Below are 19922 nucleotides of genomic sequence, written 5' to 3' on the forward strand. Positions count from 1 at the left end.
ATGTCACAAACATAATGTTTTTAGTTTTCTCATTTATATATATCCTTTATTTAACCAGGTAAAAGTCTCATTGAGATTAAAATCTCTTTTTCAAGAGTGACCTGGCCAAGAAAGCAGCATAAACATTGTTACAACAATAAACACAAACAATACAAACAGGCAAATACAACTGTCATACACTTCAAACGAGTCACCAATAAAGGTGACCAAAAATTTTCCAAAAAAGGAAAATGAGGTGACTAATATGTGTTACAATGCCAGGAAAGGCTACTACTGCCTGTTTGGGGGTGGTACCGTAACCACACATCACAAGCACACATTTTATCTCAAATACACAGGCCTAATAGCAGCGTTCTTGGTCATTGTGTTCTTGGAAGCGCAGTTGCCCAAGGAAACCGGATGAGAATGCAATTCACGAGAACTCAAGGCCGAACTTGATGTTTTTGGTATTGAGAAACATCCTCTGATGCAAAAAGAAAGAAAAATTGCCAAGTCACCTTGAGAGGGAATTACTTCTACGACTAATGACTTCTGTGAGGTGGAATCTTTTAATTAAAGCTGTGCTGTGGCCCGTTGGGGGGGAGAGGGACTGCACACCTCATCTTGTGTGCTGTAAAGTATACCCTAGTGAGAGATTCAGGTCTTGGAGAGCCAGTGTGGGTACACTTCATCTGAGTAACTATAGTTCTGTTTACTTATAAGTACCTGTGACCTCACCTGCACAGCCCAGTGAAGGGCAGTTTTGAAGTCTTTGTCCACCAGAGTGGGGTCTGCTCCCTTCTGCAGAAGGGCTTGGACGTGCTGCGGCCTGTTGTGGAAAGACGCCCAATGAAGAGCTGTCATGCCCTGCCAATGACAAATCACACATCTCAGTCACATGACATCCCATTTAATCTGGGGCAAAATGACACTCCTGAGAAATACTAATCAGATAATTATCTCACCACAAGACGTAAGAAAACAATGCACTTGCTCATCCTGCTTAACTGTCACATTCCAAGTGGCATGTACTGTAAAGCGCTGTTGATGAAACTTAAAACAGCATAAACACTACGGTTACTGAATCAGTGGGGGAGATGGAGACAAGAGTGGCCTTTTCTGTATTTCAGTGGTTATGTAAATGGCGATTATGCAGCATCCTGTTCTGTCTCTGTCAGGATGGCTGCCTGTGCGCCCCCTTTCTTGTCTGTTTTTTCTGTCTGTCGGTGGGCATGTTTGAGTTGTGAGCGCATGGTTTTGTTTTTGTTTTCAGAGCCCATGTGTTTCCTTGGTCCCGCCCACTCTCCGCCTTTAGCTCCGGTCAACTCTTCCGCCACACCCCGCTCCTGAGACTATTATTCAATCAGCCCCAGCCACTTCCATCACCTGCGGCTCGTTATCCCCTAATTTAGTCGGTTACTTATACCCTGCCAGTTTTTGCGTTCTTTGCCAGATCGTGCGTCTGTTTACCAGTGCCGTTCCAGCGGTTTTCTGTGTTATTTCTGATTCCTGGTTTCGAACTCGGTCTGTTTTCTGTTTTACGATTTTTGCCTGCCGTCTCTGAATTCCTGCTACCGGTTACGACTTCTGCCTGTTTACCCGACTCTGTTTTTGCTACTGTTGTTGTACTTTTGCCCTTTTGGTTTTTTTGGACTTTGACCCTTGCCTGGATTTTGACTGTTTGCTGATTCTGTACCCCTGCACTGCAGAATAAATCGCCTTATATTTTCATCCGTACATCCTGGTCTGTTTTTGAATCCAACCCCCCAGCCTGAATAGTCTCAAATGCTGTTCTTTACTCTCAAGTGTTTTTATGCAATAGAAATGCTTTCATATCTCTTTCCTTTTATATGTCCGCATCCACAGACAGTGAGAAACCTGTGTATTCATGCCAGGCTTGTTATCCCTTTGTAAGTGGGACAGCTTGGATGGTGGAACACTCATCAGTTTGTACATACCAGCTGACAGACTGACGGTTTTGGTTAGACTGCGTCGTTGTGTGGAAAAAGTGGACATGTGACAGCACTGGGAGGCGGTGGTGCGCACAGTGCGACACGGTGGCAGGTTTCTCACCTCGTTGTCTTGGTGGTTGATTTCACACAGTGTGGACTGCTGCAGCAGCACGGCCATGAGCCTGAAAACACACACGCTGAGATTGCTGCTGTCGTCAGGGTAAAGATTAACAGCTTCATCCTAACTTACATCATCAATATGCAGCAGCCCCCCTCCCTGTGGACACAAACACACACACACACGCACACATGCACGCACACGTACACACACACACACACACACACGCACACACGCAGTATGAAGGAGAGCCTGAAACCAAGTTATGGTGTTCTCATTTAATTTCCCTTTGACAGGCCTGAGGGGGTAACCTAAAAGCTGAGGGCATGGTCAAGAGTACCAATGTATTACATGAGTGCTTCAGAACAGAAACAAGATTAAACTGAACATACAGTTGTAAAATTCTGCAGGTATGGCAACCGAGAGGGAGATTGCTTACGGCCTTTATACTATGGCCAATTACATACACATATATATCTTAATCTGTAAAAGAACCCTAACCCCAATCCCCAACCAAGCACAGCCAATACCACCATCAGGACATGCCCACAAAACATCATCCCAAAATGTGTTGCAAAATGTATCAAACCATTCAAGCTTACTTCCTGCTCATTAGACAGAAAGCTTGACGCATAATGTAACATTCTATCTACCGAATGAACTCTGAGACTTCCAATCTCTGTACAGCCTAGCGATGAACTCTATTCCCGTTTCCCAGTGAACCCGGCATGTCAATGTCCTTTAGTGCAACATTTTGGATAATGGACACTAGGAGCTGTTAGCAGCCCTGCACAGCTGCAAGCAGCTCTTGCTGTGGACCACAGCCATGCAGGCCTCTACGAAGAGGGGAGGGGTGTGCCTTCCTGCACTCTAAGCCAAGGACAGGAAACAGTAGTTGCCGTTCATTTGAAGAGCAAAGGTCTGTGGTTTCTATGCTGACTGGCCGTACCCGCCGCTGTACCACCCCCTCCCTTCCCCCCAGGATTCTAGGCCTTCCTGCCAGAGCACACCATCAGCCGAACACGTGGCCCCAGTGTGTGCACCGTCAGCACTCGTTAGCACACGCAGCATGAGCACGCTGTCCTCCTCTGTGGAGGCTGTGCTGGCGCTGCTGCCTGGCCTACTTTGGGTTCACACCTGTCACTCTGTGAGCAGAGCAGAAATATAAACCTATATAGTCTACATCCCGAGTGACTGACGCTTAGGTGGAACCACGCATGTGCCTCTGAGCTTGCTCTCTCCAAGCAGGTTTGCCGATACAGACAGCATGAGATATGGTATTAATGAATTTCATTTTGATTCAGTTTTATTTCTATAGCTTTTCACAAAGGAGCAATGCCTTGAAGCACTTTGCAGACCTTTTGGGTCCAGACCTCAGGCAAGCCAAGGGAAGCAGTGGAAGGAAAAACCTAAGGAAGTAGAAAGAAACCTTGGGTGCATCGCAAGTCCCCCCCACATACCTTAAGTCAGTCTCAGCAGTGGCAGCATGAAGTGGCAGACGTCCATTTTTGTCTGGGATGTTTTGCTTGGCACCATTTCGGAGTAAACACACACAGCCTTCAAGCCAGCCCTTTGAAAGATGCAAACTGTAACTTTGTTTGTGATGGGAACACTCCCTGTCACCAATCTCTGAGCAAATAGCCTGCAGAGTTTTACAGGCGAAATAACAACAGCATTTGCTTGCTAAAATTATTTCAGAGAATTCTTTGGGGCTTTTAAAAATACTAAAACTAACAGTTTATCGTAAATATAATTTGTGCCTGGAAATGAACTATCCTTTGGACAAAGGCCAGTACATTCAAGATTAAACAAAACATGTTTAACAAATGACAACACGAGATATGACTACATGTGTTAATGAAATGCAGAACGTCCAAAATAAATAAATTAATGGTTTGCTTAACAAGCGGAGTGATAGATGATAGGTGCATTGGGACTCTCGGTACCAGGTACGTTGCCAAGGAAAGAGACGTTCGTCCACACGCATCCTGAGTGTTTATGGACGCCCCCATTTTCAGCAGCAGCTTCACAGTGTCCACCTGTCTACCCGACACTGCGTGCATCAGAGGGGTGGACCCTGCCGCGAGACAACTTATGATATGCCAGCACAAACAAACATTTACATTTATGCCACATTACTCTCATTTGGCAGATGCACTCATCCACACTGCCTAAGACCTACAACAAGCACATTCTGCACCCACCCATTTTTTTAAATATCAATAGTACATTTAGAAATCGTTAAGACTCTTTATTGGGCAGTCTAATTGGCATCGAAGGTACTGGTTTATAGAAAAAAAAATTGTATATTAATTTATTCTACTCCTTTAAATACCAGATCGTGATGGGAGAACTTGGATTTTTTTTAAACCTGTTTGCATACACTGGTATTTATTTATTTACTTACTTATTTATAAAATACGATTAGCACTTTCCCCAATTCCCCAAATGCCAATACCTACCTTCGCCATCGCAACATTCCAAAATGGATGGGTCCTCGCGGATGACCGCTGTCAGAGTATTGACATCTCCATTGGCTGCTGCCAGGTATACGACATTAAGGTCGACTTCCTCAGCAGAATCTTGAATGGAAAAAACGCACATTGTCGGTAAATTCAAATAGTACTGGCTGCAGGTCACGTTTGGTAAGTGTGGAACAGTAATTCGTTTATATTAGCTAGCTTGGTCAATTTATCAACAGACGTATCCTACCTATTTAGAGCAAATTCGCAAATGTGCTTACAAGAAGGTAAGAAAAGCCCGTTGACGATGCTGAAAACAACGTAATAACCCGTAATAACCAACCTACTATACCATAACTTCGCTTACTCGAACAAACTGCTCTTCTCTCAAGGTTTGGCATCACTACTTGGCCGCCGGTAAGACTGGGGACTGCACGTTGTCGTCAACAAAATCAGGTTAATTCTTTGAGCGGTGTGGACAGGTACATGTTTTATGCTTTGAGAAGTGTGGACATGCACAGCAGTTTTTAACGGTGATTAAGCCCCTTACTCAAGGGTACAACGGCCGTCTTTGGCCAGAGATTTTTAAAATGACAGAACAGAACATGTTCGCCTTCTGTACTTCTAACACATGAAACAGTAGTGCCAGGTTTTCAGCTGATGCCTATAGTTTCTAAAGCTGAAACATGACAAAAATTATTTTATGTTGGAGATTTATGTTGTAATTTTATCTTGGAGATTACAGTAAAGGAGGGAAAAAATGCTCTGCTAATATGGATACTACTCAGCTAGTTTGAGTTACAGCTGAGACATAAATCACATATCGTTGTCTGGCAAGGTATCTTCCATTGTCATTCAGTTCTACCTGAGATGTTTCAAAAATTGGTATGACATTTGCGCCATTTTCTAAATGGCTATTATAACTATGTGACACCAAACAGCTGTATTCACATAAACCTAGGCATGAAATCATGATTTTTTAGACATGGTGACTACACATACATACACATGCATGCACACGAACGTACACGCACACTCAAGTGGACACTCATAAAAGTGCCCACAATGACAGTCTCTTTAGTCACACATGTGTACATACTCCTACTCAATTTGTGGGTTTTTTTTTTTGTTTTTTTGAGTCACAGGGAGGCACAGATGATGTATCCTCAGCCCCTCTTAGAGCCCAAGGTTTAGGAACCACTGAGATTCTGCTATACTGTCCGTAGATATTCTGCGGGAATAGCCGTGATTGACAAGGCTTATTCATAATCCTGACACATCATTCAGGCCATGCACTGGAACTATATGAGGTTCATTCTGTCTTTAATCTGCATATTCTGAAAACCTGAACTGGTTGACCATGAGTCTGGTGTGATTTAAATGAATGTACCTAGTATTCCCCTTCTAAGGAGGAGGGGTTCTCCACAAGCCATACATTTTAAGCCCCCCGCCACCTGGCCCTCTCAAAGGGTTAATGGCCAGTTCCGCGGTGCTCAATTCTGACCCGTTTCTGAAGCATCCGGGCGCAGTCAGTCTCTCACGGCAACGTTAGAATGATAATGGTGTGTTCCGGAGCCCAGGGTTGAGAACAGAGCATTTCCATGGCAACAGCAGCAGCGACATCCTTCTCTCTCTCTCTGTCTCTCTCTCTCTCTCTCTCTCTTTCTCTTTCATTCTCTTTCATTCTCTCTCTCTCTCATTCTCTCTCTCTCTCTCTCTCTCTCTCTCTCTCTCTCTCTCCCTGCTTCCCCCGCTGCCTCCTTAGTATAGTGATTTTTCACATGCACGACGCCATACCTTTATGCTGATCAAAAACCGAGGATGAGCTGAACTCCATGGTGGACTAACGCATCCTTTGCCATAGATGGAATGCCGTAGCCGTAGACAGAGCGCCGTCCGCCCCTACCTGTGTGCCCCTCCCACCGCAGACACGCTTGCGTTTTATTTGCTGTTCCTCTCCATTGAGAGGATCGCGTAGAAAAAAAGAAAAAAGGAGGAACGGAAAAAGAGATCGGAGCTGGGAAAACCCGTACGCAGGACATCCATCTTTTTTACATTCCTCCTCCTGCGAAAGCAGAAGGCTGTAATGGAAGCGCGGCCCCCTGCCGTAAACGGCGGAGGTTTGCTGCCAGCTGTGCGATCAGACGGCGGTTCCCCCAGCTGCCCGGTGCCCGGAGCAGGTACTCATTCCCCGAGCCAGCGGAAGGGAAGCTGCAGATCCTCACAGTGGAGCAGCGCTGCTTGTGTGATATATATGAATGGAAACCCGTGGCTCCACTGAGCATGTGCAGCCCCACAATATAGCCTGGGGGCTGTTGTTTTCATTGTGAAGAGGTGGAGGTGGGGGGGGGGGGGCTGTGGGATACGAGTCGTGCATTAGTATGCACCTTTAACCACTTGGCTCCTGAACAGTCTATTTTAAGGTTCCTATTCACACAGGGGCTGATGTTGTTAATCAAAACTCCCGGTCCCTTCTTTTTGACCGTAGCTGCGCCTCTGTCAACGGCATCGCTTACCGCCATCTGTCCACACAAGGCACACCTGGAGGGTGGTGTGAGGAGAGCTAGACACATAACCGTGTATTTAACGTGCTTCCTTCTGCTCCAGGAAAAAGTTGGACATTTTGAATATGTCTCCAGTGAGGAGAATTCAAAAAGCAGGCATTATTATTTAATGGGATGATGATGTCACGGTCTAACGGCAGTGTATAGCACAGGGAGGCAGAAGGCTGCTGTAGAAAAAACAAGCAGAAAACAAACGACATACTGCTCTTTCAGGACACTTTTTCCACTACATTCATATTTATTGTGTTGCCTGTTGCTATGGGAACCCTGGAGGACCTCACTTTATTATGAAAAATAATCACTGTAGATCCACTGTAGAATGATTGCTTTGAAACACGAGAACACTACCATCGACGCATAGCCCTGTCCCTCGTACCTTTTTCCATTTCCTATACTTCAATGTAAGAAAGACTGTGAAAGAGTGATTTGTGTGTTCATTGGATGTCATTAGTTTACAGAATAAAGTTAAACATATTCAAAATTTGACATTTCAAAATTTTGACACATTTATTGATTGGAGTAATTATGATTAGGAAATCATTTAAATGTAACATGCCACAGTGTATCCATTAACCATTCCACATTTGTTTGAAGTTTGACTTTGAGAAAGTGTGCCACACTCACAAGTGCACAAACAAACACGCACACCTCAGAGACCGTTTTGTGTGTGTGTGCATGTGTGGTGCACATGTCAAATGTCTTTTGAAAAGAAAAATGATCTAAATACTTGTATATTATTGTCAATTGCTCATTGCTGTTTATTTTTTGGCATCTGTACTGGTTTTCCTCCTTACAAATTAGGCTCAGTGCCTCAAAGCTATGATGCAATCAGTGTAATGTTGGTGATTCTTCAATCCCAGTGCTTCCTGCCTCTTGTAGCAGGTTCCAAACCCACAGAAATCCTTGATAAATCATGGTATGACGTTGCTAATAGTTAGCATGTGTGAGGGCTCTGGCCTGAGATCTGGTCTCTGTGCTCTCCCTCTCACTCAGGGCTCCTGTCTCTCCACCGCTCTGGAACGTTGCAGTGCTGGGAGAATGACTTTGTGTGGTGAGGCTGATGGTAAAAGAAAACCTGGCAGGCAAGTTAAGACAAAGAAAAATGTGAAAGAAAACAAAGCAGAAGGCTACAGGTACGTGGAGATGATAGGTGATTCAGGGAGGCGGAAAGTTTACCGCACACCCTTTTTGGAAAGTCAAGACCGCGTTGAAGGTTTAATTCTGCGGTAATTTTATTTTCAAAATCTCATGATAAAGGTGCTGTCATTGAAGAAAGCCAGCGTTTCCATTACAAAAGTTTGTTATCTTTTTTTAACCACACTGACCAATTTATTCACTTTCTATTCACCGGATGATTGTTAAAAGAATTCTTGTTTGCAAGCAGTATGTGAATTCACGAATGATAGCTCTAAGGAGAGCTCCTCTGTCTGACACGTGATGCTGGTAATCATAAGTGGCTCAAGAAGATAGTGATTTATTATTTGCACCTCAATTTTTTCATGTCACCATCTTAATATTTTATTTAGTTAATGGAGGTTCCTCTGTGGATGGTGCTGATTTTGTCCATCAGGTGGCACTATTCAACAAGATGAAAATGTTTGAGGCTCACTCTGAATCACCAGTATTGCTGTGTGCACAAGAAATGCACTGTTCTCCTTGTAAATAACCTTTGGTGATTATACGTAGACTGTGAAGTAGACTATGTTACATATGTAGTGGAGTCCATAATTAATGGACCATGATGCAATTTTTGTGCTTTGGGTCTGTACTCCAGCACAGTGGATTTGAAATTAAACAATGAGGTTAAAGTGCACTCTCTCAGATTTAATTTGTGGGTATCAGTGGCGTAGGTTTAGTTTGAACATTGAGGGGGACACATTAAGCGGAGGGTCTGGGGGTCGTCCCCCGGGGAATTTTTAAAGTCGAACACTTCATTTCCTGCATTCTGGTGAATTTTTAGGAACCAATTTGTGCCTTTTCTGCATCAATTTATGGTGAAAATGTCTTTATGTCAAGGAAAACACAAAATTCAGGCACCAGGTGACAATTCAAAATATATTTCATGTTTTTATTCGGGGGGGACAAATGCACATGTTCTAAATATTGAGGGGGATGTATCCCCTGCACCCCGAAATCTACGCCTATGGTGGGAATTAACATCCATATTGGGTGAACCGTGTAGGAATTGAAGCCCTTTTTGTACATAGTTTCCCATTTTCGGGGACCAAAAGTAATTGGACAAATTCACATTATCCTAAAGGTGCAGTATGCCAGTTTGTTGTAGAACACTTTTAATATTTGTTAAAATTTCCTTCTCATTTCGATCGATAAATTAAAAGGCCTCTCTGACTGCCCCAGGCTCTGAAATCAGCCACTCACCGTGCGAAGCAGAGGTAGCGTTACTGCAGATAGCTAGTGCTAAATCTAGACCTCCAAATGACGCAAAACTCCGGTACTACCTTGTCATCTCACGTTTAAAACCTTTAAAACTATATTTTGCACTTAATTTGACTTGAAGACATACAGATCACGAAAGCCAAGACATTGTTAAGTAAAATCAGATGAAACCCAGTTACTAGCAGCTGCAAAAGCAGCTGATGTGATTACATTACATTACATTACAGGCATTTAGCAGACGCTCTTATCCAGAGCGACGTGATCAGTGACAATAAGCTGGCTAAAATTAGTTAGCTTCCAAGTGATGATCCCTCTGTCATCAAATTTTTAAAAGCCAAGATATTGTTCTGATGAAATAAGATGAAACCACAGAACAGCCAAAAATGAACATTTTTAGCAAACATCGATTTATATGAAATTGACATTGACGTAGAGACTTCCGACTGATTAGGATAGCTAGAACGGGTCACATAATATGTCCTCTCTACCCAGTACTCAGATGTCAGTATGAGCAGTTCCTCTCCTTTCTTTCTCCACACTTTCCGTTTTCTATCGCTTTGGAACATGTATGTGTATATGTATTTTGGTACATATTAGTCTCATCTATTATTATGACTTTGTTCCAACTTTGTATTTTTTATTGTACTGTACTTTTTTAGCAAACTTTAACCTGGCCTTTCTGTTCTTGAGGCTTTGAACCCACTGAGATTATGCTGGGGTAGCCTTCTCTTTATGGTAGTCTTTGACGCATGTGTTCATATAACCATTGATTTTAACATGTCCAATTTTCAACCTGTTGCTGATCGATTTATTCAGATTTTTTTGTATGATATTGTATTCTGATGCAATCCATCATTCTTTATTAAATGCATTTGAATTTCCAGTCATTTCATGATGAATGATCCCTGGTACGTCACATATCGCAAATGTGTGGCAAAAACCTTGCCTATCTTGTAACTGATAGTGATGTCGTGAGTTTTGTACATTTTTTTAAAAGCACAATTATAGCTGTGTTTCCCAGTTCAGTAACATGCATATATAGTGTTTATCCAAAAAAAGGGCTTTTGAAGCACTTTTTTGCATAGCACAAAGTCACCCTTAGTTGGGGCATACTGATTGATTAATATTCAGGACTCTATACACTGTAGCAGAACATAGAAACAGCAGAACTGCGAGCATCAGTTCACCTCTGTTCAGCCACTGCAGAATACCCTCTTTCAGCCTCATTGGCATTCTCAAACTCAAAGCGAGGAGATTTGGCATGTCTAGACAGACAGGGTTTGTGTGTAATTATGGGGGGATAAACAAGCCTCAGGCAAACAGACAAGAACAACTGCACCCATAAACAAAGGGAATCCTTGGACAATATACAACTGCATTGCTTTCCCCTCTGCCAGTTTAAAAAAAATCTACCTGGGAAGCAAAATAAAAACAAAAAGCAGAGATAATATAGCCAAAGTCTCACTTAAGTGTATTTAAATTGAGATCTTGCTCACTGCTAAGGACAATAATGATCAGCTAAAACAGGGTGTTTACATGCAACGTGATTTTAACTTCCCTCTTGTTTGAATAAGTGTATGTGTATGGGACATAATTATCACATGTCAGGTCTTTTTGTTTCCGTGATGGGAAAATCCTATCTTTTCACAGACATCTTGTGTGTTCCTGGGCAGGATATCTCATTGTGGATGAGTGAACATATCAAAACAGAAGGAGACCACCAAACTAGTCACAGTGAGGATTTGCTGCCTTAGAGTGGGATAAAGTTTAAAATAATGGCTGGATTTAAGATAGCAGGAAATGTGTCATTGTTTTCTGTGGAAGTACTTAGTGAGGTGCACTTTGTCAGCATGAATCTTCTTAAATTCTTACTATATAAAGTTAAAAAAATAAGAATCAGCTGTGCACATCCTTAAAGCATTGTGCCTCTTTTTTCTAAACCAACTACTCCAAGCTGCTGAAGACCACGTTTATCTCCTTGATTGCACATTATTCTTTGTCACGTTAACAATAGTTTGCTTCTTCTGTAGATGCCATTTTGTTTCAGTTTTTTTCTGAAATGTCTGGAATGCTCCTTGATAAAGTTACAAAGTTGTATATACCCAGAATCTAGACGTCTAGAGCGTGGAAATCTAGGTTGAGAGATGTTTTGACATAAACAGACTGGGTTTGCCCCAATATAACTCAGGTTTTACCCGGATATATGAAAAAAAAAATTCCCTTTGCAGGGTTTCACTGACTCTTCTGCACGGAAACGTTCACTGGTCGCCCGTTTCTTACACATGGGCTAAAGCAAAGCCTTATGTGATAGTAATCGTTTGTGATAATTTGCAAAGGATCGCCTCTGACTGGCCAGAATGTTTGCTCATGAAGCTGGAGTCACGTGCCTTCCTTTAGTTCTCTTCTCCGAGTTGGTGTCCTGTCGTCCGTGTATTGACAGTGACTCTGTCGTCAGTGTCCAGTTCCAGAGGTAGAGCAGCCTACACTTCGTTTTCAGCCGCATCTTATGCATGGAAATCTAAGCTAAAAATCTCAGTTGCAATGATGGTCCTCTTATAAAACCAATAAAGCGCGCTGTTGACCGCACTAAACAATTTCAGCCAACGTGTTGATTGATTTGCCAACTAGGGATGGAAGATCTTACAGGTGATGTTTTTTTTTGAGTGTGTGCGCATGTTCGGATTCAAGAACAGAGTCCTCTAGCGGGCACTACAGTGTATTTTGTAATAATATTCAGATTACTCAAGCACATTTAGATGTTTTTTTATTAGAAATATTGCTACCTGAGCTTGGTGTTTGCTTGCACAGTGAAGTGAAGTGAGAACCTGCTTTGTCCAGCTGTGTGGTGCGACGGCCAATGGTGAGAGGCTTTCGCCGAGCGCGGTTTCCACGCTTTGAGATGAAAAGGCAGGCAGTAATAAAGGAGCAGCGGTTGGGGGGTTCAGTTCATCGGGAACTGTGTGAATATGCGGCAAAACAAATACGCCGCGCAGCTCAGAGAGCTCAAGTCAACCGGGTCCTGCTTCCCGTCAGCCTGACCCAGACGTTGCTCCCACAGTCGAATCTGAATCAGTGTACAGCTGAGAGTTTGCATCGCGGCGATCCATATTCATCCCGCGCTTATGGCGGAAAGACAAGCCGGTGCGTGAAGGGAGCAGTGACTTACGCGGGAAGGTTAAAACCGGCACTGGCCGAGATGAAAGGAGGGTCGCGAGAATCGGACGGAGGGCAGATAATTTTACTATTTGCAATTTAAGCCAGAGTGGGATTTAAAATTCATTTGGATTCGCCAACATGCTTCCCTTTGTGTAAACACAGAGCCCCACGGCTCTCTCTCGCATGTGTGCATACTGTGCAGCAGGACCAGAGTTATGTGGAAAATAAAGCTGCTCAGCTGAGCTCCTCAGCTTTAAAACTTATATCCAACCCGCTGTGTAACTGACTCTGTTAATTAATGTATCGAATGAATTGTTACTGTGTTAAAAATAAGTAATGGATTGTGTTCCTAATTATGAATAATTAGCAATGCATCTCTCGCTCTCTGGCTGTCGTGTTCTCATTGGACTGTGGAAGTTCACAGTGAAGAGTACATAATGATCTGCATGTGAGCATGCTTCTTCAGCACCTTACTGTGGACAGTGTAGGACTGCTCAAAGACTGTTAAAAAAAGAAAACCACCTGTGTAGAGGTGATTTGAAAATTATTTATTTGAGTAATAAATGCTTCTATACTACATATATGATATTGTGTAAATATAGTGCAACTGCCTTGCTTTTTCATATGTTTTTGTATGTATGTTTTATGTTGTTCTGAATAGAAATGAATTTGAAAGGTGCAAATCTATTTGAATATAGACTGAAATGCCCTCTGGCTTTAGTGGTTTCTCCTAACCTGATTTATACTCCCTTGGTCACAGAACCTCAATGATTTTATTTATATTTATTGCAGAAGTAGAAAAAGAAGGCTAAATGATTTATGTTTGCATTGAATATTTCATGAGGCCTGGGGCGTAAGGCACAACGGTTGTGAAGTAATAATTAACACAACCTTGAACTGGGAAGACTGATTGACTGATTGACTGATTGAGCGGTCAGTGGCAGTGAAACGGAATGCGCTTTCTTTATGCTGTGCTGCATTTTTTTAGCATTTTGTTGGAAACAGCCAGATTTGGGGGGTTGCTAAATATTTAATGTGCTCTCCTAAAATGCCCTCTCCCCAGCACTGCAGATACACTTTTTTTTCTCGGGAAATGAATGACATAACCCAGCATGAAAGCATGGGAACTGCAGTGTGGAGTGGCAGTAACGGTTCTGGCAGCAGCTGTGCCAGTGTGAATAGTTTCTTGTGTTCTGTGCTATGGTGTTGCTACTAATGAACTCCTGCATATAACTGCACCCTGGAGTCAGGTCCAATGGGGTTTCAGTCCTGGGTGAGACCTGATTTTTGTACTAAATAAAACATAGAACGCACTGGATGACAGTGTACTACAATGGATGGGGAACAGGGCATGTAACTCAAAATTTGTGGATTCACTTCCCTTTTGGGGCCTGCCACTGTACCCTTGAGCAAGGAACATAACCTGAATTGCCCCAGTTAATATCCAGCTGTACACATGGTTTGTATGTATTAAAAAATGTAAGCTTTTTCCTCTGGAAATGTGTTTGCTAAATGTCAAAATGTAAATGCAAAAACAAATAAATCAGATGTGTTACAGAGGCTACAGAAGTCTCTGGAGTGCAGATTAGAACTTAATTTAAACCCACATTTATCTTTGGAACCATGAATGTACATATGCAATAGCATGCCTGTAATTTACCTCACTCTGGCAATAGAAAGAACCTCCACCCACTCGTACATACAGTATGTACATGACCTCCACCAGCTGAAAAGCATGTCTTTAGAGTACCACTGTGCTATAATGGACTGATCATTTTGTCATAGTTAGCATTAGCCCCTGTGTAACTAAAGGTCACTGACTACAATAAACATTGTCAGAGTAATGGGGTTTCAGGTTGAATTTAACATTTAAAGCTAACATAGATTTAATTGGCTTTATTGTGGTGTAATACCAAGGTAACATTAACTACGATTGTTGAACCCAAACAATTGCATTATCAACTGTGTCCTTACAAATGTGATGTTTCTGTTGTAATTTTCTTCACAAAACTTCACCAAAACATGTACTTTACATTTTGATGTCAATAACCAGTAAATCTACTTGATTAGATCTACATCTAAATCTACATTAATTAGCATTTATGTTTACTGAACTATGATATTTACCCAATATGATCAAATTCATCCTTATTTTGGTTGTGTTATAAACATAAGATATTTGTAGGAATTTTACTGTACTATACCTATTAAAATGGAGGTGAATATAAAACTGATTAATTCAGATTTCTGCCCAAATGAATTGCCAGTAGTGCCTCTGGAGCCAGTGTATAACATTCTCACACTGTCAGTACTCTGTGTGAAAAACATTGCCCCTTTTCTCTTGCCATGCAGTCCAATGCCTTATGGTTGTATTGGCATTTTTATACTTTAACCTGCAGTACACAGTAAAATGTCCAGTGTTAATTCAACTCTAACAGAGTACATGCGAGTTCAATAGGGACCATATGTACTCTGTAAGAGTTGATTTAACACTGAACATTTTGCTGTGTATGTTGTACTAATGGCCTTTTTTTGGGTGTAATTGTATGTGAAGAGGGCATCGGTATGCCCTTCTGCAGGTTACAGTGTGAGGGTTTGCCTGGTTCCAGGTCTCCCACTGACCCGCCTCATGACTGGACCCACCTTTTAGGATCCTCTGTGGAGTGACCCAGGCCCCTTCAGAGACCAGCGTAAAACAAAAGTGAGTCTAGCTGCTGTCCGTTTCCTCCAACTGCTAATATTTGAGAGACTGTAGTCTCCATTGTGAGAGGGAGACCTTTGAGCTGCAGAGATGTGTTTATGCAATTTTTATCAAAGGCCCTTTCATCTCCATGAAGTGAATTATTAACACATTCCATTGAAGAGGTGGGGGTGGATGCCGGCCTCTTTTTTTAAGAAGAGCTAAAATGGAGCTATTTCTTTTTTTCAACAGTCGGTGGCTGTCTGCCAAGGGCCTTCGTCCCACCGAAACACTGTAGGCCGGCTGTTTGTCTGCGCTACCCTGTGGGCAGCCTCTTTTGTGCCTTGGAATTTTAAACTGGAAAGTCAGTTGTGTGGGAGACGTCTGTCTTGCAGGCCCAGACGGCCTAGGTGTGCCATGGGGGGAGGAGGGAGGGGAGAGGGGGAGGAGGGCGGGGTAAACCTGCAAACACCACCCCCTCCCCCCCACACACAAGATGTCTTCCCATTCCGCCCACCCCCCCCCCCCCACTCAGAATACCCTGTAACCGCAAACCTCCTACTTCTCACACTCTGAGCAGACTCAGCCCACATGCTGGTAGTCTCGCCGTCAGAACAGGACCGTCGTTGTTTGGTTTATTTTCCCCGGTCGACCAGCTTCCCTGCGCCTACTCATGTCTGTTACGCTTTTCTGTCATGGTGAAAATGCATGGCCAAAGATGTTGTGGGCATGAGAGGGCGTGACGCGTGGGGTAATGTGTTGATGGATGGAGTGAAGGGGAAACAGGAAACGATGATTTTGTAGGCGTATTGCTTGAGCTCTGGGGAATTCCTCAAAGGAGGTTGAATAAGGCAAGTTTGCACCAAGTGCTGAGACAGACAGAGCAACCGAGAGAGAGAGACAGAAGTTACACAATATTATTCCACATTGTTTGCTCAACAGTCTCTCACACAGCCTTAACGCCCTGCTATAACACTTCTTGACTGTAGCTCACCTCCACAAAACACCATTATGGGCTTTCTGTGGTTCACTTCTCATTCCAACTTTGTGCCCGGGCCATCTCTCTAACCTCAGTTCTGAGTTGTGGAGCCAAAATTTAAAATATTTGGCCAAAGGGGGGGCATGCAGTGTAAACTCTGGACACACAATTTCTCAGGCCTTTAGGGAGGAAGCAGGAATATCTTGAGAAAGTGTGTTTTTGAAAATCAGACCGAAAAGTAATGGGGTGTTGCATTGAGTCCTGTGTGCGATTTCCCAGGAAAACCCAAGCCCTGCTTTCAGAACCTCTGCAACCCCGGTTTCATTAGTCCTCAAACCTCTGAATCACCTTGAACTGGGGCCAGTGTCTGGACGATGTTTTCACTTTAAATAAATAATATTATTGTTTGGGTAGCTTTAGGGAACACCTGTCCCTCTCGATCCATGTCAGCAGCTCCTCCTCACGCCCCCAGGTTAGGATGCACACGCTGTTCAATCCTGCAGTAAACCCTGCAGTGACATAACGACAGCAACAATAACATCATCGTCATCATAATCATCATCATACCAATAAAAACACCAACAATCAAAATAATAATAATTATCATCATCATTATCATCGTACCAAAAACAGCAGCAGTGGCAGTGGGACAAAGGGAGGGCTCACAGAGCCACACACTGCTGTAGAGAGGTGCTTCCCCAGGTCTGATATGTCTCTGTGATCGTGCACAGCAGGACCAGTGGTGTTCCACATATCAAAGAGAATATCCTCTTGTCAGGCAGGGTCTGACCCACTGGCCTTTGCTTGGAAGTTAGTGCCATATAATTCATTGTTAACAAAACGCTAAACATATTTAAAAATCTCTCATTTTCTTAAATTCTTATTCATAGGAATTAGTAACAATTTAATCACTCAAAGGTGTTGTATTTTGCGCAACTTTAAATCTTTTGAATAAAGTAAATGCCTCCAAAATTAGCATAGCATAACTCAAAATAAATTAAATGGCCATGTAGTGTGTGGTTTTATGAGTTATGTGGATTATATATCTCCTGTATCAAGAAATTTAGGTTAGAGGTATATATTTAATTCATGGTGTGGTTTATTTTAAACAGCTATAGTATATTAATCCAAGGGAAAGGTATACGTTACTAAATCATTGTAACCAAACCTTCTTTTTCTAAGTGCTTTTGAGTAATGGCGTTTTATGTGACTTTGTTCAGTGAGTGTTTTGGCTGTGGCCGGGGTTGGGTGGGGGTGGGGGTGGGGGGTTATTAAGTCCCATGGGAAGGCGGCACTCCACAGGCCTGTGAATTCCTTGGTCGGCCCTCCCCCGGAGCTCTCTGCACCCCTGGCAGCCCCTTCCCTCCCTCCACTTTGTTAATTCAGCCAGAGACACGGCCGAGGTTCATGTTAATGGAATTACTGGAGATTTGGCCAGTCCCGAAAGCTCCGCTCGGCAAACCAATCAAGGGAGCGCTTCTTGTGTTCCTTTGTTCCCTCGCTCTGTTCCTCTCGGGGGCCTTTAATCCCCTGCCACCAGGCCGCTCACCTGTGCACTTGTTCCCCCTTAATTGGTTGACTGTTGGAATCTTTTTTTAATTGAGGGGTACTGCATTTTTGTGCACAACCACCCCACAACCCACCCTTACTCCCACCTCCCGCCCCCCATTAAAAACACACTTCTGTTCAGTAACTGGTGCCTGCAGGATATTTTAAAACTTGATGTGGTGGGTTTTTAAGTTTAAGTTCATTTAATGAACTTTAAAAACATTATTTAGGTGTTTTGAAATGAAAATGAAATGAGATTCTCTTTCCTAAAAAACAGTTCTTGTTCTGAATGGCATGTTTAAGAGAATCTTTACAAAAGCTGGTTATCTCACAGCTCAAACCAGGTCAAAGTCTTATGCTTGTGTTTTAGGTTTGCCTCCATAGTGTTGCACACATACTGTATTCAACTAGTGAAACTGATTGCCATCACAGTCTGGAGGGTGAGAATTAAGATTGCAGACTGGGGGGTTTGTGATTGCGGAGTGGGGGTAGGGTGGGGTGTTTGGAGTTGCGATTGTGAATAACCTCCATCTTTGATCCTGACATTGTTCAACAGGAGTTCAGATGGCTGTAATAATCCAGTTTAACAACTGCTTCGTACAGACATGCCCTGGGATTAATGTCTGTCTTTATTTTGACATAATGAAAAAGTGTAACATTTCATTTACTTGTTAGTCTAGCCAAGTCAGCCCATGAACAGATTTTGGTATTGGCTGTATCCTTAGAGCAATGCGTTACATTCAGAGATTCAGTTGCGTTTATTTTCAGAAATCCCCAGTGTCCATGTGTTACATTTAGGAGCACATTTAACCGGACCAAAGCATTTAGCATTTAAACAAATAAATATGTTTTGGAATCTTAAATGAAGAGCAGGATATCAGAGAATGACTATTGTATGGATCTGTCCCATTGAGCTCCCATAAAATTGCTTTGAAAACATGTTCTCACTATGATTACAAATAGTGTAATACATTGCATATTTTGAATGGTAAAAATAAATACATAAATAATGTGTATGCATAAGACTTTATTAACAAATCGCACTTTTCTTTGGCTGTGTACCATCGGCCCATAGAAAGTGGTATAGACGCATGCAAGGTCAAGCTATTACTAAAAATAAAAGCCAAGCCAGATGCAACATTCTGAGAAAGGATACATAAATCCACAACTCCAGGCATTTTTCCACATGTACCCCATAGTGTGCAGTTCCTGTGGCTAAAGTGTAGTGTGGAGAGAGACAGAGAGAGAGGGATTTAAGGTACAATAGTGGAGAGGGAGTGTTGTAGGGAGGAAAAAGTTCAAAAATAAACCCAAATAAACATCCCCCATTTGGCTGCCCCAGCCTGCAGGTTGAATGTACTCATTTCTCTACCAGCTTCAAAAGGTTGCATAGAAATACAGTTGACAGCACCAGTCACTATTTTTTAAAATGGGCACCCTCTGGCAATCTTAAGGGTAATTATCTCACAAATGCAGCTGTACCCCAGCCTTTCTGCATTCTCTAACAGGACAAAGCAGAATCTGATGTACGCTCGTTTTACATGACCTGACCTAAAGCTGCCATTTTTTGTGATTTGTGTGTCAGAGAAAGCCAGAAGAAAAAAAGGGGGGAGGGGGAGGGGGGGGGGGGTGTGGGTTAGGCGTGGAGGAGAAAGAAAGGAGCACACAAAAGGGGGCTTTGAAAAGGGGCCCTCTTTCCCCCCCTGCAGTAAACTTTGCCGGCCACGAGGTGATTTGCAGCCATCAGAGAGGTAGACAAAGGCAGCCAAACAGGGGAACAAAGCACTCCAGCAACAGAGATCATTCCGACACTAGAGGGTATCTCAATGCAGAAATGAGCAGGAAAGAGCGGCAGAGGCCTGGGCTCCGGCTTTAACCTCCATTTGATCTTCACAAGAAGCCAAAATGTCCTCATTAATTAGCTGCAGATTTTGTTGGGGGAGGGGGGGATGTTGAATCCAAATCAGTGACGAGGAAAAGTGACTTCTAATCATACTTGTTGACACAAAGCATTAAATGTGTGAAGGGATTGTTGCAGCTAGCTGATAGCATCCTTCAGGTTACAAAGCGGTTCTTCATTATAAGTA

At 42.8% G+C, this 19922-nt stretch overlaps 1 protein-coding gene across 2 annotated transcripts in view; it reads right to left on the reverse strand.

The window, feature by feature from the left end:
- The window catches only part of ankrd55 (ankyrin repeat domain 55), a 16020-nt gene extending 9229 nt beyond the window's left edge, over positions 1 to 6791 (reverse strand). Inside the window, exons 1-6 of one of the 2 annotated variants that reach the window (XM_064308552.1) lie at positions 6309 to 6791; positions 4512 to 4631; positions 3996 to 4126; positions 3510 to 3619; positions 2053 to 2113; positions 718 to 846 (exon numbers count right to left, since the gene is read on the reverse strand). In XM_064308552.1, coding sequence (XP_064164622.1) covers positions 718 to 846; positions 2053 to 2113; positions 3510 to 3619; positions 3996 to 4126; positions 4512 to 4631; positions 6309 to 6348 — 591 coding nt within the window. In that variant the 5' untranslated portion in view covers positions 6349 to 6791. The other variant, XM_064308553.1, reaches the window with a different exon arrangement.
- Between the last annotated feature and the right edge of the window lie 13131 nt (positions 6792 to 19922).

This window comes from Anguilla rostrata, chromosome 14 (assembly GCF_018555375.3).
Source record: "Anguilla rostrata isolate EN2019 chromosome 14, ASM1855537v3, whole genome shotgun sequence".
NCBI lineage: Eukaryota > Metazoa > Chordata > Actinopteri > Anguilliformes > Anguillidae > Anguilla > Anguilla rostrata.